Source organism: Actinia tenebrosa, unplaced genomic scaffold, assembly GCF_029948245.1.
Source record: "Actinia tenebrosa isolate PJP-AT-01 unplaced genomic scaffold, QUT_ActTen_1.0 PGA_scaffold11__36_contigs__length_13525064, whole genome shotgun sequence".
Taxonomy (NCBI): Eukaryota; Metazoa; Cnidaria; class Anthozoa; order Actiniaria; family Actiniidae; genus Actinia; species Actinia tenebrosa.
The window spans coordinates 13,045,705-13,071,972 of NW_028292571.1; the positions used below are offsets into that span (position 1 = coordinate 13,045,705).

The 26,268-nt window shown below is 35.5% G+C and overlaps 2 protein-coding genes and 1 long non-coding RNA gene across 12 annotated transcripts in view; 2 read left to right on the forward strand and 1 right to left on the reverse strand.

The window, feature by feature from the left end:
* Window positions 1-7,205, forward strand: part of LOC116288174 (transient receptor potential cation channel subfamily A member 1) — a 47,592-nt gene extending 40,387 nt beyond the window's left edge. For 4 of the 10 annotated variants that reach the window (XM_089027357.1, XM_089027358.1, XM_089027350.1 and 1 more), the window contains 3 exons: window positions 383-2,929; window positions 3,009-3,667; window positions 5,221-7,205. In XM_089027357.1, the coding sequence (XP_088883483.1) occupies window positions 383-388 (6 nt within the window). In that variant the 3' untranslated portion in view covers window positions 389-2,929; window positions 3,009-3,667; window positions 5,221-7,205. Of the gene's footprint in view, window positions 1-382; window positions 2,930-3,008; window positions 3,692-5,220 lie in introns of all 10 variants that reach the window. The other 6 variants (XM_089027352.1, XM_089027351.1, XM_089027353.1 and 3 more) reach the window with 6 other exon arrangements.
* LOC116288177 (uncharacterized) lies at window positions 2,921-13,625 on the reverse strand. Its single transcript, XM_089027223.1, has 7 exons — window positions 13,071-13,625; window positions 12,865-12,973; window positions 11,311-11,680; window positions 9,992-10,121; window positions 5,146-5,466; window positions 4,940-5,048; window positions 2,921-3,395 (listed from the first exon to the last, which is right to left on the reverse strand). The coding sequence occupies exons 1-7, from the start codon at window positions 13,401-13,403 to the stop codon at window positions 2,941-2,943; spliced, it is 1,827 nt and encodes a 608-aa protein (XP_088883349.1). The 5' UTR covers window positions 13,404-13,625; the 3' UTR covers window positions 2,921-2,940.
* A 2,115-nt stretch (window positions 13,626-15,740) lies between these two features.
* On the forward strand, window positions 15,741-19,856 carry LOC148912618 (uncharacterized). Its single transcript, XR_016119279.1, has 3 exons — window positions 15,741-15,875; window positions 17,214-17,293; window positions 17,635-19,856. It is a non-coding gene; the product is annotated as an uncharacterized LOC148912618 (long non-coding RNA).
* Window positions 19,857-26,268: the final 6,412 nt, after the last annotated feature.

The window sequence follows — 26,268 nt, forward strand, 5'->3', positions numbered from 1 at the left end:
TACATATGCTTTTACCAATAAGATTATTGTTATTATTGTTATTATCATTATTATTCAAGATAGAGTGCTTTTAGTCTCACTGTTAAATAGGTGACGTCAACTAAATTAGATAAGTTATTTACTATTTTAGATGACGTCACCTAAATTTGAAACTACGAGTAAACAGCTACTGAGATCAGGGGGAGAAACAATGATACAACCCCCGGATTAGCATGACCGTTATTTGGCGCGCTTTACTATTTTAGGTGACGTCAACTAAATAGTTATCTAAGTTAGATAAATTTATCTAACTATTCAACAGTGAGACTAAAATCACTCTACTCATTATTAGTGTGTTGTGGTATAACTAACACTGTCTATTTCTCAATATTGTCTCTTTCAGGTGTGAAGATCACTTAAGAGTCATATATTTTATAAATATTCTCATTATTTTTACTGAACGTAAATCAGATATTTTATGTGGACAATTTTTCTGCAAAAAAAAAAAACCCTGCTAAAATAAACAATTTTCAGGACTCGGCAATACATTTACACCTTTCCTTTTTTATATATTTTATTTTATTATTTTAATGTTTAAACATTTTATAAGCTTCATTTTTGGTTATTGACAAGCTGGTGTCCTCAAATAGGTCTTCTACTTATTCTAATCTTGCAGCGTTAAATTAGTTCTAAGCTAACATGCTTGCTAAAAAGGCAATTATATTCTTCAAGACTTGATATGGTAGAAGAGTGAGACCAATCTACTCTTAATTTCCTGTGCATGTAGATAAAAACATAAAAGAATCAATAATTTCAATCTCATTATTATTGTTTAAGCGTAACGTATCAACAACCTTGATAATTATGTAATGTTTAATAAACGAGCAGGAGTGTTTTTAGACCCGATAAAACACGATCTGCGAGATTATTGAACGGCTTAGAAAACTTATGATGTTTGTTCTCATTGTGTACCGATTTTTTAACGAAATGAACCAAGTTTGATAGAGAAAATCCAAGTTAAAGTTTATGCAAATGAAGACGAATCTTTATCAGATATAAAATCACCTTCATGGTCATGATTTATATTGTGTTTTCCTCATGAATTATTAATGAGTTTTCTAAAGAAATTTAATAACCTTTACATGGTAGAAGAGTTAGGAAAATCTACTCTTTATTTCCTGTGCATGTAGATAAAAAAATTAAATTTAAATTCAATCAAATTTCCAAATACATTGCATTACAATGAAATTAATCTAATGATTTGCGGAAAGCGTAACTGTCCAATTATATTCTTAATTGGACAGGTCTTGTTGATATGGGATTAATTAGGCAACTATATAATTAATAGGTAATGGGATTTCATGCTTCCCAATCAAGAAATAATTAGACTCGAAAAATTCCTCTGACTGCCAAATTGACAATTTTGTCAGTCCTCGGAATTTTCCTCGTCCAATTATTTCTTAATTGGACAGCATGGAGTCCTATTACATAAACTAATAAACAAGTTAATAATAACTAATAATAGATACATATGCCAGTACAATATAACCTAAAGTTAAATTAACTAAGAAAATTTACATGAAATTTATTACGATAAAACGTCAATAAAAAATAAATAAAAAGAATCTATAATTTCAATCTCATTATTATTGTTTAAGCGTATCAACAACCTTAATAATTATAGAAATTTAATAACCTGTTGTTAACTGTTGTCAATCATAATTTAAAACAATAATTTAACCAAGGTTTCGGGGTCAACGCCCATCATCAGGGTACAATGTAAAATCGACTTTAACGGTTATAACGCCTACAAACTAATAGTTTCTAATAGAAAGCGAAGTGCTGCGAAATGCAATGTTGTAGCCTTTGGCGAGTAAAAAGTGCCGTTGCTTGAACTCGGAAAACAGAAATTCGAATAGATGGCTGGCTTTGTCAGAGACTGACTTAGTGAAGTAAAGATTTTTTGTAAAAAAAGGTATAACTGATGAGGTAGATAGCAAATGCTAAAAACTGTGAAGATGACCTGAAAACTTTCGTCTTTTATAGTTAAAATGTGTCAATATATATGACTTTGTTTGCTTTCGTAAAACAACAGTCTACCCAAAACTGAGGATCTAGAAATCAATAGCGTAACCCAAGGTACAAACTAAAAGAGCGGAATGTATCTGACAACTTAGAAGAAGATGAGAAGTCTGTTTTTATACTTCACATGAATTAATGTCAATGACTTTATTGGACCACGTGCTCGGTGTGCATGCAGTAGCTCATGTACAGCGATGACAAATACCGCTGATCATATTGACTGCATGCTTCGCAAATGCTCACAAAATGACAGACACTAATCGATATTTTTTTGGCATTTGGCACAAGCCTCACGTATGCAAAGATTAGTGTTACAACTCGCCTTTCGGCTCGCAGGAATAATAACGAGCTCGCGCAAAATAGAAACGAACAAAACACTAGCGCATTGAGCCTAAGATCTCGATTATTTTAAGGTTTTGATACGTTTAAACAATAATTATGATACCAACCTACAAAGAAACATAATTTCAATCTCGTCTAAATACCATCTAAACCTCGCTCACCAGGATGAGTACGAGTAGCTTGGTGATTTGAGCGTCTGACCCGCAAACAGGAGGTCTCATTGAGCTCGGATTTTTTTTTCCAAGAAAATTTTTGCTTGAAAAACGATAATTCACATACATGTTAAATAACCTTCAAAGCACAAAAGCACTTCAATTTCAATCTCTTTGGAGCAGGGAGCCTTCTGATTGTTAGTATTTCTTTTGAAATTTGTGAGGCTGATGATTTAGAAGGAGCAAATGAGACACAAGCAAGGAGGTAGACATATGGGACGGGATGAGACTGGATGGGATGGATCAGGATATCTATTTGATGGATGGTTCGATAGAAAGCCGGCTATAATTGGTTCTAACATTTTAAAATACATGTTAGTATATTTTAAATCCTACCTTGTCGGCATCCATACAACTCAATCCGTAAGTTTATAACCCTTTCAAACTTTTTAGGTAGAATCCTGATGTACCTTGCGATGATGGCAGGTTGCAGATCATTCTTGACAACAGTGTCACCGTCAGTGTTTCCCATCAAGACCTTGCCTCCTTCATAATTTTCAAAGTAGGAGCTGTTCAAGCCATATTGCAAGCTGTAGCTCTTCGCCCAATAAATATATCCGCTACCTCCTTGAGTTGCAATACTTGAAACTATGGTAACCGTGCTCAAATCCACTTGAAGCCACGGGCTGCTATCATTAACTGTGGATGTCCATTGTCTAGGTCCATGAAGTCGAACATAATGTGGTAGAAAATAGGGATGACTGTAACTAGAAGCCTTAATGCTTGAATCAGGAATGGCACCACTTTCCATTCCAAGGGCATTACCGCCAGTGCATGTTGCTGGAAAAATATTAACAGGTAACAAGCATGAAGGTCCCGTTACACGAAGTAATGTTCACTTCAAAAGGGAAAGTCTGATGGTAAGTCTGATGGTGAGTCTGATGGTGAGTCTGATGGTGAGTCTGATGGCGAGTCTGATGGCGAGTCTGATGGTGAGTCTGATAGTGAGTCTGATGGTCAGTCTGATGGTCAGTCTGATGGTCAGTCTGATGGCGAGTCTGATGGCGAGTCTGATGGCGAGTCTGATGGCGAGTCTGATGGTGAGTCTGATGGTGAGTCTGAAGGCAACTCTGATGGTATGTTTGGCTAATGACAAGTCTGAATGTAGAGTGACATTCGGCACTTTTATAGCTTAGGAATTGTTTTTGCTAGTTTGATATTAGACAGATTAAGATTCCCGTTTTTTCTTCCCGCAAACGGTAAACGTGACCACGTTTCATCGTTTCCCAACATTTCACTTCACCTTTTGCAAACCTTCTCGACAAAGACAAGTATTCTTTTGTTTATCTACTACTTGGAGATTTTTGCGATTCCTTTTCACTAATTTTAAAGAATTTTTTAATGGTCAACTGACGTTTAACGTTTGCCGTAAACGAGAATCTTAAACTCTCTATTGTCAGGTACAAAAACTCATAAAATATATAGATTAATAAGAAAACCTAAAAGGGAGGCAATTGAAGCTTTATGTGCTACTTGGTTCTTGGCAATATTGTATTTGATATCTGAGTGACATATTAATTGCATCAAAACCAGCTGATTTGCCAGTTTTAAAGCTAGACCAAAAAAAATCAATATATCAACATCTGTGTGATAAGCATAGGTAATAATATAGTTTCGCGTGCAATTTGGAAATAATTTGCCCGAGTTTGTTTTTGTAAGAGTCCGTAATTGCGTGAGGCCGTAGGCCTCTTTCGAAAACAAATTTTCTCATGTTAAGCCATTGCGCTCTTAATGACTGCGTGATTTTTCAAAACCGAATGCGTTTCATCCAATCAAAAAAATGAATAAAATATGCTATAGAAAAAATCCATGAAAAAGTTTTTGAACCACGATTTCTTAAACACAAATTTAATACTGATTTCAAATCTGGAAAGAAAAAGGTGAGGCGCCGATCGCGAGGTCATTTTCGAAATATTCATGTTAAAGATAAGCATATCAACAATTTTGGAAGGAAAAAAAGCGATAACAAACTTCCTACGAAAAAAAATCAAAACGGCACTAGTAATCAAACTTTTGCGCGTGCACAGTAGCTTCATTTTTCTATAGTAGGCTGTCACTTAAGCTTTCAGAAAATGTATACTTTACGGGAAATTTGATACAAATTAAACGCTTTCAAAGAAAAGGACCCGATTGCGTTCTTTTTTTCAAGTATTCTAGAACTCCTGCATTTTTCAATTGGTACACTTTAAGGGGAATTTGATAGAACTTAAACGCGCTATTAGCTTTCACAGAAGGGACCAGATCGTGTTCTGTGTATTCCTAATTTATTTTTCTTCCAAGTATTCTAGAATTCCAGCATTTTTCAATTCGTTTCTTTTACTTACGTTCTTCGCACAGTTTACCCGTGAATCCTTGCGGGCAGTGGCACTGGAAGTCGTTGTCCACCGTCGCACACGTGCCATTATTTTTGCATCTCGGGATGGCACATTTATCCTTTCAAAATTAAAGAATAATAAACGTAAAAATCAAAATGACCAGAAAACATTGAAAAAGAGTAAAACAAATATAATTGAAGCAAAGCAGTACTTACAACGAAACGAGTATAGTGATGATATTCTTGTGTAGGAACAAGAAAGCCTGTTGATTCACTGGTATCATTTTTCAGCAGCACGCATTCATACAAGCCATTTGTGGTGGGCAAGACAGCGAAGTTGAAAGACAAGCATTCTAGTACTCGCTCGCATCGCATACAACACTGAAGAACACTTCTGACGGAGATGGTTTGAAGCGAGTTACCTTCCAGCTTATGAAAGGCAACCTGGGTGAAATATGCTCCATCGAGTTCTTCGCTGCCAATCAGAGAAGAACGAATAAAGAAATACAACACGATACCGAACAGACATATCTGCCCCTATCGAGCCATTCTACTGTGGAACAGAAACTAAATTATTGATAACTTGAGCTCAAGACAAATTGAAAGTTCAATACGAAGAGCAGCTCTTTCAGTTAGCAATACGAAGAAAATGTGATTTTTTTCATCAAAGTCAGTTATTGATATCTTAACACGGGATGTTGCTAACCAAATGGTAGGAATTAAACATCATTACTCTCAATAATACGCAAAATTATTGCAACTTAACTTTTAATGACTTTCTCAGCTCCTGTACCATAGGCTGACGGAAAACATTGTATGCACAATATGCGCATAACATATTTCCAAAGGGTCTAACAAGCAGAAATTGTGTAATAATCTTCAGGTATAATATGACTCTTTTAATAGACATGTTTCGGCAGTCCTTCTGCCATCATGAGTGGATAATGATCACAAAGCTAACTTAGTTATATATAGTTGGTAAAGTGATTACAATGTTGTACGATGCGAAAAAAAACAAAACAACAACAATGGAATGAATTCGAATGGAAAGACCAAGGTTAATGGGATTGACTCGACTATTGAGGGAAGGGTTTTCCCATTTGATGTATATCGCCTCTTTGATCTTTAGCTGGAAGTCCATGGGTGCGATATCACGAATCTTAAAAGAATCTTTATACTACCAAGAGAATATGAAGTAAGAGAGCACATCCCTGTGCTCCATGAAAGATTTTTGAAAGTCTATTTTTAGCTCCGCGCGCAAGTCTGAGGTGTTTTAGAATGCGATTCCTGATTGGCTCTGCATCTATGGAGAAAAATGTATGGAGCACTCGTATGGAGTACGCTGGTGACGTCAATTTAGTGAAAATCCGGTGAAAATTGCAAGATAAAACTAAAAAGACTACAAACTGGTCTACCTTTCTGTAAATTTAAAGGTAAAATATAACTATTGATTTCCTTTCCATAAAAAGTTCATAGCGTATTTGTTTGAGCTCAAGTTTGGCTCGCTAGAAAACTCGCCCTTCCACCGGCCAGCTCACTCACAGCAAAATCAAGAAGTCTTGCAGTTGAGAAGTCAATTAGTTCAGTTTTTCTTGCTCACTCCGCCGTACAGGTCACCACAGTAGCCCCGTAAAACACCACGATGGTTACTGGAGTACAAGTAAAGCCACTGATGTATTCTATCGACTCAGTTTTCGAAAAATATACGGTTCAAAGTGTTCAGATAATTTGTGATGCAGCCAAATTGCAACAAAGATCGCTAATTTGACTTCTCCTCGGTCATTGAAAAACTTTCTTGTGAATTAAAACGATTAAGACTTCATTTATCAACTGCACGAATTTTCCCAATTTTGGATAGTTGGGAGAGCACTCTGGTAGCTAGAGTTGCACTCTCCCAACTATCCGCGTGCACCATAAATAGATTTACGCATGATAAGCATTGACCATTGCTTAACAAGCAGATAAAAATAATCTCTTTTTTATTAGTTTGAATCCTCAGATACTAAGTTTGATTTGCTTTTTGTATTTGGTCGATATTGTGATTGTATTTCTATTGTCGCTTGGGGACTTTAGATATTAAAAAATTATGAAAAAATACCTGAACGTCGAGGCGGAGCGAAAATTCAAGGTGCAATGAAAATATGAAAGAAAGTTCTAGTTTTAAAAGTCAAACTCTTTGATTAATTCACCTTTTCTCAATATGGACAATGTCTTTTGCATAAAGTGACATACCGTATTTTGGCAAGCTAAACATATTAAATAATTGTGAAAAATCATTTTAGTGCCTTTTGTATTATAGTTCTTTCCTCTGTGATAACAGTCGTTTTTTTCAGTACATTTCGTTGCAAATAGTTTGTTCTGATTCGTGTGTGAAACAAAATACTCGTCTTGTTCATCATCTTCTTAATTTCTTGAACTTAAACTCTATTTACTATCGAAAACGCTACGATAAATGCTTTTTTCGCTGTCTTCACTGTTGGTTATTCACTATTTTCATCGCATTTTTTATCGCGGTTTCCTACCCTGGCGTCTTCGCTGTTTTTAGCTTGTTCGTATACTGAAAACTATCCTGATCTTTTTCGATGTTCTTTTACATCAATTATTAAGTTTAATATTTAATTCGTCTATGAAGAATACATGATAGATCAATTTTAACTTTTTACTGATTTTGAAGACATTTTTCTCGTCGGAAACTAAACATTTTTCTCTCACATTGAAATCACTACAACTCTGAACAATCAGGAATCGCATGCTAAAAATAACTCAGACTTGCGCGCGGAGCTAAAAATAGATTTTCAAAACATTTTCATGGTTACAGACCCATGTATGGGAGATGTGCTCTCTTAATTGATATTCTCTTGTTACTACAAATAGCGCGACACCGCGCCATTAACAAACGATCGCGATCAAAAGAATACAGAAAACTACAGCATGACAAGAAAAAAACTAACAGACGAGATCAACAATGAGATCAATGTTAAGCTAGTCTTCACCTCGCATTAATTAGGTAGTTTGTTTAGTCCGAAAGACCCTATCCCCAGTGGGTTCCGTGCTCGTGTAGTATACAAATTTTCATGTGCTGGAAGTAAAGCCAGCTATGTCGGGGTGACGACCCGACACTTAACTACACGCGTCCTTGAACATCTGTCTGGGGATAAGGCGTCCCATGTAAAGCCAGCTATATGTCGGTGAGACCACCCGACATTTAACTACATGCGTGCTTGAACATCTCTCTATGGATAAGGCGTCCCATGTAAAGCCAGCTATATTCGGTGAGACGACCCGACACAACTACACGTGTGCTTGAACATCTCTCTATGGATAAGGCGTGCCATGTTAATCAACATCTTACTGAACATGAAGGGTGTCTCGCTATTTGTAGTACTTTTTCCTCTAATTCTTTTTCTCTCGAACTCTGCCAACCCACGCGTCACCTTTATAAAAGTACTGCACACAGCACGCACGCTTTTTTTTTATTTCTTCAATATATCTTCTTATGGATATCGACAAAAAATATTGTTTATACCAGTACATTATTACATTGTATTACAGTACATGTCCACTTTCTTACCTTGAGATCGTTGTAAAGTTTAAAAAAATTAAAAGTCAAAATTGTTTTAGATATGGTGTTTAGATGGCAGAACAATAGGGTTCAATTGCTCTCGGGAATTGAATTCTTTCTCGTGTAAAGCGATTGTATCGTTCCTGCCATCTAACATGGCTGTCGTCACGTGATGGTGCAAGATGTCTTTTGGATTTCAGTTGATGAAAAACTACTCTGTAGAAATGCCACTGTTTATGATGCCATTTATTTTTATTTCCTATACATTTAAAATTCCGCTTCAAATTAATGCGTACATTAGTTTTAATCAAACACAACCCAATCAATAGACCTTATTCGTGGTGTGACAATGTTTTCCCAATTCAGTGTGACAAACCTCTGGGGGAATGAAGAGCTATTGTTTTGAAACTCGTCGGGATATCATCGTTATTCCTTTCGTATCCTTTGGGATACTCAGGAATTTTTCGAAGAGTAAAAACAAAAGAAAATGAATCCCCTGGAGGTTTGTCACGCTGAATTGGGAAAACATTGTCACACCACGAATAAGGTCTATTGGCAGTAAAACTTTATTTGAACACTTCATTCATGAAAAGTTACAACCTTCGTAGATATTGCTTAAAAGTTCATAAATGATTAACTTGAATATATCAGATGATATCAAGAGTATGGCTACAATAGGCCCTTTGCAGTTAACGGTCACGTGTCTGTACTGGACTGCAAAATTTTTGTTTTTATATTAAATAGGTGATTCTTTTTAGCTACTTGTAAAGAACTGAATGAAACGATGTGTATCCAGTGTGTTACGAAATGCAGTTTTATTACGATCTCTCGAGAAAGGTTGTAGAAAGTTTGTTTGCTCACCAGTATATTTCACCCATGGGAATCAAGATGTTCATTCATTTGCTCTCAGTGAATTAATCAGCACGTGATTGCTTAGCTGCAAAGGGCCTATTGACACTGGCTCTACTAAGCTGGCATTTGAAGGCTGACAAATTTCTCAACAACAATACATCATCATCTTTTAATTAATTTAATGTTTAAACATTTTATAAGCTTCATTTTTGGTTTCATATTTCAAATTTCATATTTGGCGCGCTTTTACTATTTTAGGTGACGTCAACTAAATAGTTATCTAAGTTAATTAGATAAATTTATCTAACTATTCAACAGTGAGACTAAAAGCACTCTACTCATTAGTAGTGTGTTGTGGTATAACTAACAGTGTCTATTTCTCAATATTGTCTCTTTCAGGTGTGAAGATCACTTAAGAGTCATATATTTTATAAATATTCTCATTATTTTTACTGAACGTAAATCAGATATTTTATGTGGACAATTTTTTTGCAAAAAAAAAAAATACCCTGCTAAAATAAACAATTTTCAGGACTCGGCAATACATTAACACCTTTCCTTTTTTTATATATTTTATTTTATTATTTTAATGTTTAAACATTTTATAAGCTTCATTCATTTTTAGCTTTTGACAAGCTGGTGTCCTCAAATAGGTCTTCTAATTATTCTAATCTTGCAGCGTTTAATGAATTCTAAGCTAACATGCTTGCTAAAAAGGCAATTATATTCTTCAAGACTTGATATGGTAGAAGAGTGAGACCAATCTACTCTTAATTTCCTGTGCATGTAGATAAAAACATAAAATAATCAATAATTTCAATCTCATTATTATTGTTTAAGCGTATCAACAACCTTGATAATTATAGAAAATTTAATAAACTGTTGTTAATTGTTGTTAACCATAATTAAAAACAATCATTTAACCGAGGTGGTTTCGGGGTCCACGCCCGTCATCAGGGTACAATGTAGTACCGCGATTCACTAAATAGTTTCTTATATTTTTGAGACGACAATATTTTGTGGTATTGTCATTTCAAAAACAAGGTTTCTGATCGACTAACACGCGACGAAAAGGAAAGCTTGAGCGCGCGCGTCATATTTTTACGCTTGTTGCTTGCAAAATAGCGCGCGCTCGTAATGAGAATTTCGCTTTTAATCAAAGGAAATCGCTCAGTTTTTTCCCTCTTTCATGTGTTAAATTCTTTAGAATAGCGATACAAAACTAATTACTAAGCGATTCCGCCTAATACCGAATATATTTTTTCCCAACTAGCCGTCAATATTTCTTGGTATTGTCGCCTCCAAATCGTAATTAGTTTATAAAATCGACTTCAACGGGTATAACTTCTACAAATAACCAGCGCGCGCAAAATAGAAACGAACAAAACACTAGCGCGTTGAGCCCAAAAGCTCGGTTATTATTAAATTTCTATAATGATCAAGGTTGTTGATACGTTTAAACAATGATACCAACCTACAAAGAAACATTTAATTTCAATCTCGTCTAAATACCATCTTAACCTCGCTCACTAACATGATTACGAGTAGCTTGGTGATTGGAGCGTCTGACCCGCAAAGAGGTCTCATTGAGCTCGAAGCTTTTTCCAAGAAAATTTTGTTTGAAAAGCCTTAATTGACATACATTTTAAATAACCTCAATTTTAATCTCTTTGGAGCAGGGAGCTTTCTGATTGCTAGTATTTCTTTTGAAATTTGTGAGGCTATGATTTAGGAGGAGTAAATCAGAGACACAAGAAAGGAGGTAGACATATGGGACGGGATGAGACTGGGTGGGATGGATCAGGATATCTATTTGATGGATGGTTCGATAGAAAGCCGGCTATAATTGGTTCTAACATTTTAAAATACATGTTAGTATAATTTAAATTATACCTTGTCGGCATCCATACAACTCAATCCGTAAGGCTATAACCCTTTCAAACTTTTTAGGTAGAATCCTGATGTACCTTGCGATGATGGCAGGTTGCAGATCATTCTTGACAACAGTGTCACCGTCAGTGTTTCCCATCAAGACCTTGCCTCCTTCATAATCTTCAAAGGAGAAGCTGTTCAAGCTATATTGCAAGCTGTAGTTCTTCATCAAGAAATACGGCAGGTGAAATACTTGTGTCGCAATACTTGAAACAATGGTAACCGTGCTCAAATCCACTTGAAGCCACGGGCTGCTATCATTAACCGCGGGTAACCAAAAGTTAGTTGCATTAAGTCGAGCATAATGTGGTAGAAAATCGGGATGAATGTAACTAGAAGCCTTAATGCTTGAATCAGGAATGGCACCACTTTCCATTCCAAGGGCATTACCGCCAGTGCATGATGCTGGAAAAATATTAACACACTTTTAGGTCCCAAGCACGAAGGTCACGTGACACGAAGTAATGTTCACTTCAAAAAGGTTAGCAAGGGAGGCATTTGAAGCTTCATGTGCTACTTGGCGCTTGGCAATACTTTATTTGATATCTGACTGACATATTAATTGCATCAAAACCAGCTGATTTGCCAGCTTTAAAGTTAGATAAGAAAATTGAGAGATCAACATCTGTGTAATAAGATGCAAAAATATTTGATCCGTCTACGTTAACCAGAGTGAAAGTAAACATCTCTCGTCCAGCCATTGCGCTCTTAATGACTGTGATTTTTCAAAATTGAATGCGTTTCATCCAATCAAAAAAAGAATAAAACATGCAATATTTGCTCCCGCTTAAGGTGGCTTCCTGCTACAGAAAAAAATCCATGAAAAAGTTTTTGAATCACGATTTCTTCAACCCAAATTTAATGCTGTTTTCAAATCTGGAAAGAAAAAGGGAATATGCCGAGTTCATATTCGAGATATTCACATTAAAGATAAGCATATCAACAATTTTTGGCAGGAAAAAAAATCGGTAACAAACTTCCTATACGAAAAAAATTCAAAACAACGCAAGTAATCAAACATTTGACTTTTTTTCGGGAATCCTAAATTATAAATCTTTTTCAAATATAAGTAAAATGATTTGGAAATTGTTGAGAAATATTTTGAAAAGAATTTTTTTATTTGTCTACTGCTTGACATTGTTTCTCTAAAACGAGTTCCAAAAATGTACACTTACCGCTTTTTCTATGAGTAAAACTCATGTTATTTTATCCCAAACGTTTTTATAAGTTTCTTTTTAATGTACCCTTTTGGAAATTCGATAAAGAAATATAGAATCCCGTGCAAAAATTGAGAGTTTTGCCCTGTTGAAGTTTAAAGCGTGTATGCCTTAAATAAAACATTGGTCATTCGCAGTCTTGAGCCTTTCCAGTGCGCGCGCATGTCGTTACGTAGGAGCGTGCGCAGTAGCTTCATTATTCTATAGCCGGCAGCCGACTCAGAAAATGTATACCTTATGGGGAATTTTATGAAAATTAAAAGCTTTCAAAGAAAAGGACCTGAATGCGTACTTTGTATTCCTAAATTTCCTTTTTTTTCCCCCCAAGTATTCTAGAACTCCTGCATTTTTTAATTCGTTTCTTTTACTTACGTTCTTCGCACAGTTTACCCGTGAATCCTTGCGGGCAGTGGCACTGGAAGTCGTTGCCCACCGTCGCACACGTGCCATTATTTTTGCATCTCGGGATGGCACATTTATCCTTTCAAAATTAAAGAATAATAAACGTAAAAATCAAAATGACCAGAAAACATTGAAAAAGTGTAAAACAAATATAGTTGAAGCAAAGCAGTACTTACAACGAAACGAGTATAGTGATGATATTCTTGTGTAGGAACAAGAAAGCCTGTTGATTCACTGGTATCATTTTTCAGCAGCACGCATTCATACAAGCCATTTGTGGTGGGCAAGACAGCGAAGTTGAAAGACAAGCATTCTAGTACTCGCTCGCATCGCATACAACACTGAAGAACACTTCTGACGGAGATGGTTTGAAGCGAGTTACCTTCCAGCTTATGAAAGGCAACCTGGGTGAAATATGCTCCATCGAGTTCTACGCTGCCAATCAGAGAAGAACGAATAAAGAAATACAGCACAATACCGAACAGACATATCTGCCCCTGTCGAGCCATTCTACTGTGGAACAGAAACTTAATTATTGAAAACTTGAGCTCAAGACAAATTGGAAGTTCAAGACAAAGAGCAGCTCTTTCAGTTAACAATGCCAAGAGAGAATGTGGCTTTTTTCCCGTCAAAACATATAAGTTATCTTAACACAGGATGTCGCTAACCAGATGACAGGAAGTAAACTTCATTAAACTTAATACTGCGCAACAGCTGCGCAACGTTATTGCAAGTTTACTTTAATGACTTTCTCAGCTCCTGTACCATAGATGACGGAAAACATTGTATGCACAATAGGTGGATAACATATGTTGGACTTCAACTTGCCTAGTGGTAATATTGATAAAATTTGGAGGTTTTTCTCAAACGTATTGCACACTTATCAGAGGTGAAGCAACTTCCCGCAGATTAGAATATATATTTCTTTTAATTTCAGAAGAATGCCACTTTTTCCTCTAATTATTTTTCTCTAGTGTTCTGCCAACCCACGCGTCACCTTTATAAAAGTACTGCACACAGCACGCGCTCGTTTTCTAATTCTTCAATATATCATCTTATGGATGTCGACAAAAAATATTGTTGCTTATATCTGTATTAGAGTAAGTACCTTGTCCACTTCTTTACCTTGAGATCGTTTCAAAATCATCCAAACATTGGTCTTTTAATAAAGTAATTTACCAATTGGAAGAGATAAGGAAAATTACACCTGCTCCGTTAAACTAAAACGTAATCATTTCTTGCCTTTTTACTACTTCTCATTCCTGAAAGAATAATTAACTAGATCTTCATCTCATTTATCTAAAAATAAAGGGAAAAGGCAATCTTTGAATCCTGCGGGATACGGGACAACATTTGACACGAAAATAGCCATATTTTGAGTAGTTTGACGTTGTAGTCCAATATTAAGATATCAAAAACAGGGTACGTCAAAATTATCTAAACATTGGTCTTTTAATAAAGTAATTTACCAATTGAAAGAGATAAGGAAAATTACACCTGCTCCGTTAAACTAAAACGTAATCATTTCTTGCCTTTTTCTAATTCTCATTCCTGTGCCTTCATTTAATCTAATTCAGGTCCATTCTTATTCCTCTACGTTCATCCAATCTAATTCAGGTCCAATCTTATTCCTATACTTTCATCCAATCTAATTCAGGTCCATTCTTATTCCTATACGTTCATTCAATCTAATTCATGTCCATTCTTATTCCTATACGTTCATTCAATCTAATTCAGGTCCACTCTTATTCCTATACGTTCATAAAATCTAATTCAGGTCCATTCTTATTCCTCTACGTTCATCCTATCTAATTCAGGTCCAATCTTATTCCTATACGTTCATTCAATCTAATTCAGGTCCATTCTTATTCCTATACGTTCATCCAATCTGATTCAGGTCCATTCTTATTCCTATACGTTCATTCAATCTGATTCAGGTCCATTCTTATTCCTATACGTTCATTCAATCTAATTCAGGTCCATTCTTTTTCCTATACGTTCATTCAATCTAATTCAGGTCCATTCTTATTCCTATACGTTCATCCAATCTAATTCAGGTCCATTCTTATTGCTATACGTTCATCGCGAGTCTAATATTCAGGTATATTCTTATTCCTTAAAGGTGTTGTGTAATACAATAGCGCTTTCCACGGATAACGTCACAATTGTTCATCATGGGATATAAATGCGGATAAGCCAGTCCCAGAGCACATGCTCAAAATCCTGCAACAATGTTTTGTTGTCTTGCTTTTCAATTCATATGCAAGAACTATGGTTTTACGACTGATATTCTTCTTCTTTTCCAGGTAATCGCACTCTTTATTTGCAATGTTTGCAGGAATTTCTATCCCACAAGGCTTTACGACATCTATATTTTCAGTAACCATGAAAAATGCTATTCAATAATTTAGTGCTAACCCGGTTGTCATTGTTACAAGAAATTTTATCTCGTTGTCAAGGTAACATGAGAAAGAAGTTACAAAAATAATTGGTGGTTTGGTAGAAAATTTTAGCCATATTATGACTTAATTTCATTAAAAAAACTCGTCTGATAAAAAAATTCCCCATTTCTATTTACAAATTTATCGATTTTATTCAATTTATTCTTTTATATTAAATGTATATAATTTAATTCATTAACAACAGACCTGCTCATGCATGTGAATACTGTTCAACAAGCGTGTGAATCAACAGGTAGCTTTCTATTTGTTTTCCTTGTATTTTTGACAGCTTATCTTATTAGGTAATATGTGAAATAACACGTGACGTAATAAGCTATTCAACAGGTTTCCAAAATGTTATTTACAAAAAACTTCTCCAATTGTTATTGATAGAAAAGAGTTAAATTAATTTTTTGACTTTTGCAAGGAGAACGATATTTTTTCACGTTGGAACTTCAAAAATGCATTTCTGGAGCATTTTATTGGCTTCTCTATGTCTGTTAATGGTCGTTGCCATGGTATTTACACGGCCAGCTGAAGGTACGTTAGCTCGATTAATCGTCTTGATCGTCAAAAATCATAATGGGTCAGTTAGCCTAAAGAAAAAAGTTATTGAGTTCACGGATTTTTACGATTTTTTAAAAGCCCTAGAAATATTAAAAAAAAGTGTTTTTTGCTCCTATATAGTTATGGATTTTTTTGATTCTTTAAATAGAAATTTGCTTAAATGATCATAATTCACATGTGAAATATAGTTTGTTTGAGAAGCCACAGCCGTTGAATGCTAAAGGTCTATTTTCTTTCCGTAATAATGTAATTGCGAATTGATACAACTATAATCTTGGACAAAATAATTTTAAAATCAGTTTTAAAGTTTGTATGAGGATATCTTGATGGTTTAGGTTCACTGATTTTACAACGACCCCCTCCCCCCCAAAACAGTGTTTGTCCTGGCGATCAGGGAGCCATGCTTACCACTGGAACCAATACCTGGGGTTAGGGGGTAAGCTAATTTAGACATAACATTTTATAATGAAAAATATTTGTTTTCAAATCTTTTTGTCCGAAATTTGTTTTTCGTCCTTACCCGGGAGTCGGTGACCTCTGATAGATAGCCTGCGTAGCGGCCCAAAGGGAAGGGAAGGGGATTGGGGACTGGGGAAGGAGGGGAGGGGGAACTGGGGAGAGGAAGGGAGGAGAGGGAGGGCCTGCAATAAACCCCTGGATTTTTCCTTCCGCCCCATTGGGCCGCTACGCAGGCTATCTGATAGACCCCTTACAGGATATAGGGCTTGCTTTATTAAGTTATGACGTATTTCCGGTTCCACTGAATCACACAAAAGATCACTAAAATCTTGCCACAACTTTTCCCCAGGATTTATTCTCAAACTTCGACAATTAATTTCTTTTTTCACTTTTTCTTCACGTTTTTATAATTTAATAATGTCAATGACTTTTTAAGTACCTTTTTATAATTTTTCTTCCATTTTTAAAAAGCACTGAGAGTTTTAAATGCTTTGTTTTAAGAAATAAAGTGTTATTATTATTAATAATTATATATTATATAGGAACAGAAAATCCTGCTATGAAGTAAAAACACCCAGAAAAAAATTTCTGTAGAAGTAATTTTTAATTTGGACCCGGAAGAGGTAGCAATATCCTATTCTATCAGGACGGCAAGCTTTTGAGAAGCAATGTATTATATCTCTATATTTACCTTAGACGTAATGGTTTCCAATTTCAGACCACGTGTCATTCCCTAGAGTATCATTTCTTTGTTTAATGGCTGCACATGAGAAGACACATGAATATGGATACAACTAAACAAACAATCTTATTCCTGACATATTCATCTGGGTTTTCTTTTTCGTTTGACAGATAATCTTCAGGAGCTTATAAATATCAGACCAGTTGGTTATTTTGATCCTCGGATGAAATCTGCAGTAAGGAAACTAATGGTAGGCTATAAACACGCATCGAAAATGAAAAAAAAAAAACGTTTTGAAACAATCTCTGGGCTGATCTAAGTCAGGGCAAGGTTAACTCACAGATCGAACCCTGAAAAAACCTCTGGGCTGATCTAAGTCAGGGCACGGCTAGCTCACAGATTGAACCCTGAAATGACTTCCGGGATGATCTAAGTCAGGCCGTACAGCTAAATAATTCACAGATCCAACCCTAATATAATTGCAACTTCTGAGTTCAATCCGTTAGTTAGCCGTGCCCTGACTTGAATCATCTCAGATGTTGTTTCAAAGATCTGTTATGTAACAATGTTTTTTGTTTGTTTGTTTTATAGATTACTGCAAAGAATCCCTGAATCCAAACATCTATTATCAGGCAGTTTGTTTAAACTTCTGATCGACTTCTAAAACGACGAATCTCAAAAGATGAAGACAATGCATCATAAAAGAGAATGACATGAAAAGTTGAAAGAAAGGCAAAAGAAAGAACAAAAGAATCAAAACAAAGTACCACTAAAGTTGTACAGAAAGAATTAAGAAGGACGTATGGTTTACGTTAGACGTTAGCATATGCTACAGCGACCATGCAGCTTTGAGTAGTGGTGATAATCATCTAGAGCCAGATTGGTTTCGGATAAGGGGAAAAATAACAGCTCCTGGTCACCCAGGTTGACGGTTGGGTTGAGGACTGATAACCCACTGCATTCCCATTAGAAATTATTACTGAAACCGAAAAATCCTAAATAAGGCCAGTAGGCTAAATCTTAAGGTCTTATGCGACTCAACGCTGTGAGAACAGATGATTTCTTATCTAGATTATTTGGGTCTTACTTGGTGTTGCAGGATGTATCGTATTCTGGGTTAGGGTTTTTGTATTGCAGTAGGATTTTATGGATAAATTGAATCACCGTAAGATGGTTTGTTAAACTGACGTTTCAGGCGTTAGTCCTTCGTCGTCGTCGCCCTCTTACTCCGACGAAGCTTTTTACGGTGATTCAATTTATCCATAAGTTCCTACGGTTTTATTCAGAAACACCGACGCAGTCCATTACTCAACTAGTTATCATCCACTTTTTTTGTATTACAGGGTATTGTTTAGCTCCAAACTCATTGTTCTCGGCTTTTGTTTTATTGTCTTTATGGCTCAGCGGGTGCCCTGCAACACCAAGAAAGAGCTGATTATTTGTATTAACTAAATATCATCCAAAAAGGCCAAAACTCTAAGTTAGATTTTTATTGGATAACACGAAATGTTATGTTCATAAGATGACATGGTTTAGTTTAACGTTAGGGAGGAATGACTGGTCAAAATCATGGATTTTACACAAAAATAAAAAGCAGCAAATATAAGAGTTTTGAGTTGGTGTAAAATGGATGGAATCAACCAGGAGTTCCTCTAGTACGGCCTCAAAGGCACATTGCAAACACTTGAAACTGTGTCAAAACCTATGAAAAACATGAGCTATAGTCCATGCTGAAATGATCGAAAATGCTCAAAAGTAGTTTCCCAAACGAATTTACTAAGTACGTTTTTTAGAATTGATCAAAAATCAATGTAAATGCATTCAGTAAGAAAATTTGCGGATACGACCGTCCACACGTATCCGTATTGGGAGCGTATTCGAAGGCCCCGTCCACACGTATCCGGAAATTTGTGTTTCCGCAATTCTTTTTTTACGGGTACGGGTTGCGTCCACACGTTTCCGGAAATTTGTGTTTCCCCAATTCTTTTTTTGCGGATACGGGTTGCGTCCACACGTGTCCGGAAATTTTTGTATCCGTATCCGGAAATTTTCGAAAACGGTCTCCAGAGTGGAAATTTTCGAATACGCTCCGAATACGGATACGTGTGGACGGTCGTATCCGCAAATTTTCAAATACGATGACGTAAACGCGATTTTGCGCATGCTCAAAAGAAAAACTATCCGTCAAAAAGACTAGGCACTAGCGTGCATCAGGGCGGATCAAGAAATTTCCGGATACGTGTGGACAGCGAAAACGATTCGAAAACGATTCGAATACGCTGCATGTGGACGCGAACATTTTCGTTTCCGGAAAAAAAAAATATTTGCGGATACGTGTGGACGGGGCCTAAGTTGATATGAAATGGATGAAAGCAAACATGCGTTCCTCGGTGTCGAGCCTTAGCTATTCTAGCTGGTGTCGCTGGTATTTATGCATGAGAACTGATTAGTATATCAGGTGAGATAACTAGCTAAAAAAATACGTTCTCGATGAGTACATGTGTCTACTGCTATAGATACACAGCAACATTTTTGAATCATGTATATGTAGAATATTCACTTGCAGGTATTCAGGGCTTGATATTCTGCTTACAGAGCTCAGTTATCCTTTCAAAGGGCTCAAATATTGTCACCGTAAAAATTTGAGTCAGTTTCACATCGCATCGGTTCTGTAACAATCGTTCATGAAGCACCATTGTTGACATGCTTCGTGTAGCACAAACACACCAATTCTGTCGCCGTTTTTTTGCGATAAATTCTTTCTAGATAACGCAAATACCTGAAAGCACTTTAATTAAACAACATTTGTCACATTCCATGAAACCTGTGTGCCTTAAGCTTGTTCCAAAAAAACAGATAAAATTCACTACAAAAATGGCTGCGATTACCTTGTAGAAATCACTGAATACTACCAAATCATGGTTTGAAACGTTGGTCAAACGTTTCCCAGTCGATAAAAAGTCGTAAGCAGTCGCAAACAGAGCAACCAAGTTGACCAGCCAGTACGCGGGACTTCGGATAACATCGGCTATCCTCGCGATGCGCCGCTAGATGTGCACGTGGGATCTCAAAGTAATCCGAAGTTTTACAACCCTTACACCGGGATGAACTTTATGTCAGTTATATCGTATGTCATTTAACTATATTTTTCGCTAATTAAATAGGATATGAAGTATATCTGGTTAAACTCGATGGCATAGTGTCTACTGCTTATTAATATGCTGTAGACACAAAAATGTGTGAGAACTGATTAGCATAACAGTCATTCCACATCAAGCCTGCTACGGCTCGGACGTGCGTCTTCTTGCTCCGGTTTTACCAAACCTCAGGCTGAACGACGAGTATGAGTTAGGAAAACTTGATGTGCAACCTGCAATTAGTATCGGCGAATGGGTAAGGTTTGTGTTGCTATTTTATCTTTTTATTTAACGTTAATATTACCATTATGTTTAGTACGTGTCCTTGGTTGCTTCAAGTTCTGTTCGGGTTTTTACTGCATAAGATTTGTGTACTAGTTCACTGTTGCTATTTTACTTTTTTTTTTAACGGTATTATTACAATTTTATGTTTTGAACATAAAATAAGTTCCGTCTTTATGTCTTTTACGTGTCTTTGTTTGCTCCAAGTTCTATTCAGGATTTTACTCCATAAGATTTGTGTAATTGTTAATTGTGGCCATTTTATTTTTTTTATTTAACGGTCTTTACTACCATTTTTATATTTTTGAACATAAAATATGCTTCGTCGTTATGTCTTGTACGTGCCTTTGGTGGCTTCAAGTTCTATTCGGGTTTTTACTCCATAAGATTTCTGTACTCGTTCACTGAATTATTCGTATTTTTGTTTTATTTCCTTCGACCTACCTTATATAACTTATAATTTTTTCTCCAAGCGTTTTTTATTTTCACTGTATTGCCATGCGAGTTTTATTTATGCAAAATATGCGCTGGTCTTTGGTTTTACGTCCGAACATAGTTAATGGAGCGGAATGGTTGGGAAACCTATTGTTCTAAGTTTTTGTTCGACTTTATCTATTGTTATTATGACGTTGACTATGCACAGACGGAAAGTTGATCTATTTGTTCGCAGTATTAGGAAATATAGAAGTTTCTTTCCCTAAAAAAATCGTTCTAAAATAGTTATTATTCATTAATTAATCATACATCGGATTAACATTAAGTTATTTTAGATAACATTTCTATCTTTATCTTTATTTTTATGCACCAAAAGACTTCAGTATTAATAACGTCAAATAACAATTATTTCAAAACCAAGCGATAATGTTATCTTAACAAGTCACGTGATATGTGACGTCATACACCCAAAATCATTGGGGTGACTACATTTCTGCCAAGTTTCGTAATCACAGCTTATATTGCCTAATTTCTAAAACAACTTACTTCCTTCCCAGGGCTAGAACTAATTTTGGGAAGTTTAATATTAGATTTTCAGGAATTAAGTGCTGGAATGCAGTTGACGATTCAATAAAAAAGCTTAAGACTAAGACATCATTTCGTGAGAAGCTGAGTGGTGTTTTGCTTGGCTCACATACCTCCTGATTTTTTTCTTCTCTAATATGCTTCAATAATATTAAATCATATATTAAATCTATTTTTGTTTTATTTTGTTCTTCTTATGTTATTTGATGTTTAAATTTTGTCTTCTCTTGTCAGTTTGTAATTGTATGTAAGTTTTATTTATATATTATTGTTTATTCTATTTATTATTATCCTAATAAGACCCAATTTATACTATTCTTAATGCAAATAGCAGCTGTCTATCTTGGTTATATACTACAGTTATTATCGACAGCTTGTACCCTTAAATCTGTTTATTCTTATATTTTCAAATTACAATTGTAATTAGGGTATTAATAATTAAAGTTGATTGATTGCTGCGGAGAAACTGGGACAGGAGGGAAGTGTGGGGCCACCAGACGTTTGGCCACCAGACGTTGATGGAACTTGCCAAGCTTACTTGCATGTATTGGCCCTTTTTAGCGGAGCTCCCGCGCGGAGCACCATACTTAAGAAAAAATGGTAAACCATCCAGTTGATTTTTCATGGCTTGGATGACGTCATTTCCCTCCGCTTGATGTCAAAGCAAAACTACTCGCAAATGCGGCTCCCAAATGCACAAAAAAATTCGCTTTAGGACAAGTTATTGACCAACAACACATTAAAAAAACCTTTCATATAATCAAAGGTGGATCAAGAAGTGTTCTGTAAGGTGTCAGGTGTGTGTTTTTTTTAGTAAACAATCATATATTATTTATTATTTTGACGAGAATTTTCATCGACAGATCAAAGAATTTCCGCTCTCAAAGATTTTTTTAAATATTGAAATTAATCTATTTTAATGCTGGAGGAAATATAACACGGAGAGCACATTAAGACAACAAATATTCATCCTTTACTTAGCTTTGTAAATCTTTAACAATTCCGCCTTCGGTTGTTTTTAACCAACTATCGAAAATGCAGCTTTGTTCGCCTCCTATCGCGGGGTCCCATCGGCAAAATAAAGAAGGCTTTCATTCAATAATTTTATATCTTTCTCGACAGATAATTTATCTAATTGTAGAATGAAATATAAATTTAATCAAATATTGAACTGTTTATTAAGCTGTTCGAGCAAGTATGATAATACAAATGAGATTGAATTTGTGTTGTTGAGAGATGTTATTGTATAAAGACCTAGACTTTCACTTTAAAAAGCTAAAAATATTCAAAAACATTTACAAACGCCAATCTACTGACAAAGAAATTCGTCATTTTGTATTCTGCTTTGCCTTTTGCATTATTGTCTATTTTGTCTCAGTTGTTCTTGTCAAGTTTAACTGAATGTAAACTCGTCTCGTTCTGTAAATTAAAAGACGTAATTATTAAGTAAGCTTATTTTAGTGCTCACCTTAACCAGTTTTCAAGTCTGTCTTTTAGTCTTGTTCGTCCTAAATCTCCAGATTTTCGATTTCAATGAAAGACATCCAAGGTAAATTTCACTAAACTTGATATTGTATAGGATTATCTGTAGTTATCTTTCGTTCTTTTTAAGTAAAAGAGATTCAAAGCCTAAAACTGTCGGCGGCTTGGAAGACTTTGTCGAAGAATCTTCCAAGAACAATACTAGCCCCTGGGGGTGGTGATGAGTTGTGTACAAAATTCCTAAGTGGGAGAGTATACTCACGCAAAAAAACAAACAAACAAACAAACAAAAAAAAAACAATGTAGTGCATTTCGATTCGATTTCACTGCATGGTTTTTATTATGGGAGAAACTATCTTCATCTCGAACAAAAAATAATTGAAAAAATTTTCCCCGATCTTATTTTTACCTTTCAGTTTCATTCAAATTGTTCTCCCTGTGCATTCCGCGTATCGGGAGCTCCGCTTTTAGGCAGTGCCTAAATGTATATATTACAAAGGAAAAAAAAAAAATTGTAATGAAGAATTAGGATCAGAAAAATATCTTAAATTGATGACACATTTGGTTTAACGTTCAGGGCCTTCATTTCACAAGTTTAGTTGGTTAATGATCTCCAGCCAATTTTCTCTCGCTGATGATACCTAATCATTTATTTTCTTAATTTCATTGCGGTAAAAATACGGTTCTTATCAAAACCCAAACTCTTCATGGATAACCAAACATTGTCATGTAAAAGAAGTAAAAGTAAGCTTAGGTTTTTCTCACCTTTACTTTTAAGCAGTTTTCTATTCTATCTTTATATGCCGTGATAATTTGTTCATAAAAAGATTATAGGAAATCTCCGAAATTCAGATATACCCGTATTATATTTTCCGACTCTAAGTAAGTGAGTAAGTAATTTATTCATGTAGACACACAGGAGCTTACAATAAAGTCTCGTCAGAACGTGCACGTGCTAAACTAACATCTATAAAATACAATATAGATTAAATTATAGATCTAAAAATATTATGTAAGTGTAGAAATCTAAGTAAAAATATACTGAACCACCCCACCCCACCCCACCCCACCCAACCCCAACCAACCCCACACCTACTCAATCTATAATTTAAATTCCCCTAAATATACAAAAAATACATAATAGAAATCCATGTTCAATTAAAACCACCCCACCCTACACCTATTTCGTGAAACCATATAAACCTAAATTAAAGAAAGAAATGTTATGAACTGCTTCAACAACCTTAAAATTATCATAAATGTAATAACCGAGCTATCGGACCTACTCATAATCTATAATTTAAATTCCCCTAAATATACAAAAAATACATAATAGAAATCCATGTTGAAATAAAACCACCCCAAACCATATAAACCTAAATTAAAGGAAGAAATGTTATGAATTGTAACTACTAATTAAATAATAATAAGAAAAACTTAAGTAGATATTTTACAAATCTATGCCTGATATAGCGATTCAAATTTTAATTAAAGTCCTCTTGAATTCTTGTAGACTCCCACAGTTTCTGACCTCAACAGGTAGCTTATTCCACAACTTATAACTAATATAAGAGAACGACTTATGCATCCATTCAGAGTTGAAACGAGGTTGAGCCAGATTACTTCCCTTCCCCCTTAAATTGTAACTAACTTCTTAAATCTAGAAAATCCTTAATATAGTGTGGAACAATAGAGTTAAGGCATTTATATATCAAGATCAATGCCTGATAATACCTAGATGTTTTGAATCTATATGCATACTAACTTTAACAGACTTTCATAGCTTTCGTTCTTAATTTAAAAAAGTGTTATAAAAACATTATAATTAGCATCTTCGAGTCTGTTGTCCTGAACTTTCCCAAGACCAATAAGTATTATGCTACAATATCCTAAGTGTGAAACTATAAATGATTTGTATAACAGAGTCATTGTGCTCGCACGGATACAAAGCGTGAGATTCGTTTTAAGGCAGATGTCTTTGCATAAACTTTCTTGAGCTGCTCTGTGATATGCTCCTTAAAGGTAAGCCTTTTATCCAATGTGACGCCAAGAATTCTTAAAGTTGGTTCGATTTTTACGACATCGTTGCCATTGACTTGGGAATCGTATTTATATGTTGATGGACCAAGGTACATCGCCTGCGTCTTGGTATTATTGATGGACAGGAAATTTTGCTCCAGCCATGTAGATAAAGTTGACAAATCATTGTTGACTATGAACTGTAGCGCTATTGAGGAGGCGTCTGATGCATAACCGGTGGTATCGTCAGCATACAATCTTAAAGAGATATTGGACACACAGTAATTGATGTCATTCATGTTGATGTTAAACAGTAATGGACCGAGCAGAGATCCTTGTGGTACACCGACTGTAACCGGACTCCAGTCTGAGTATGTGCCATCTATTTTCACCCTCTGATGACGATCTTTTAGATATTCGTGAAGAAGCTTTATAGCCGTGGTTGAAAATCCGTAAGCTTGTATTTTAGACAAAAGAAGATTATGGTTGACACTGTCAAATGCTTTGCTTAGATCCACTGCAACAGTCATGACAGTATCTTTTATGTCTAAATAAGCACGCCAGTCTTCAGTCATTTTTAGAATAGCCGTAGAGCAAGAATGTCCCTTCATATATCCAGATAGGTTTTGAGACAGCAGAGGAGGCTTTGCATTATATATTTGATCATATATAACTTTCTCGAACACTTTGGACAACGTGGTTAAGATGGAGACAGGTCTATAGTTGGTTTCATCGGTTTTTCATGTATTGGTGTAATGTTGCTGCTCTTCCACTCTCTGGGCAGAGACTGAGTAATTATTAGGTGATTTATAAGCTTAGTAACCTCGCCTGCAATACTTGGGGCGAACGATCGTAGTAGGCGCGATGATATGCCATCCATTCCAACAGATTTCCTCGGATTTAAATGTTCCAGGATGTTTTTACATATTCTGTGTCGACCGGAGTAAAGAAAAATTCATTTAAGTGTTCCCTGTCACGTATAGATAAAGCACTAGAGTGAGTGTCCATATCATCGATCGTTAGATCTTGGGTGTCTTGCTTAATTGCATTGCAAAAATATTCATTAAAGCATTCAGCAACGGACTTGGCTTCGTTAATGACATGATTTTCGTCAAATAAGGTGATTTGAGTTTTCTGTTACTAGATCTATGAATCAGAGGAATCATAAGCTTTATTTTAATTCTTTATAGTTTCTTGGCAACGAATAAACTATAAGATGCTGTATTCGAGTATGAGTTTACTCTTACTAGATCTATGAATCTCTGGAACCATGACTGTCATTCGG

Excerpts from the sequence above, each read along its gene's own strand:
- LOC116288177 (XM_089027223.1), bottom strand. The coding sequence starts at position 13,403 with ATGGCTCGACAGGGGCAGATATGTCTGTTCGGTATTGTGCTGTATTTC. Across the intron at positions 5,467-9,991 it reads GAATAATTAGAAGACCTATT|GGGCAGATATGTCTGTTCGG; the intron begins TGAGGACACCAG and ends ATGGCTCGATAG. Across the intron at positions 3,396-4,939 it reads GGGTAAACTGTGCGAAGAAC|CAACATGCACTGGCGGTAAT; the intron begins GTAAGTAAAAGA and ends ATATTTTTCCAG.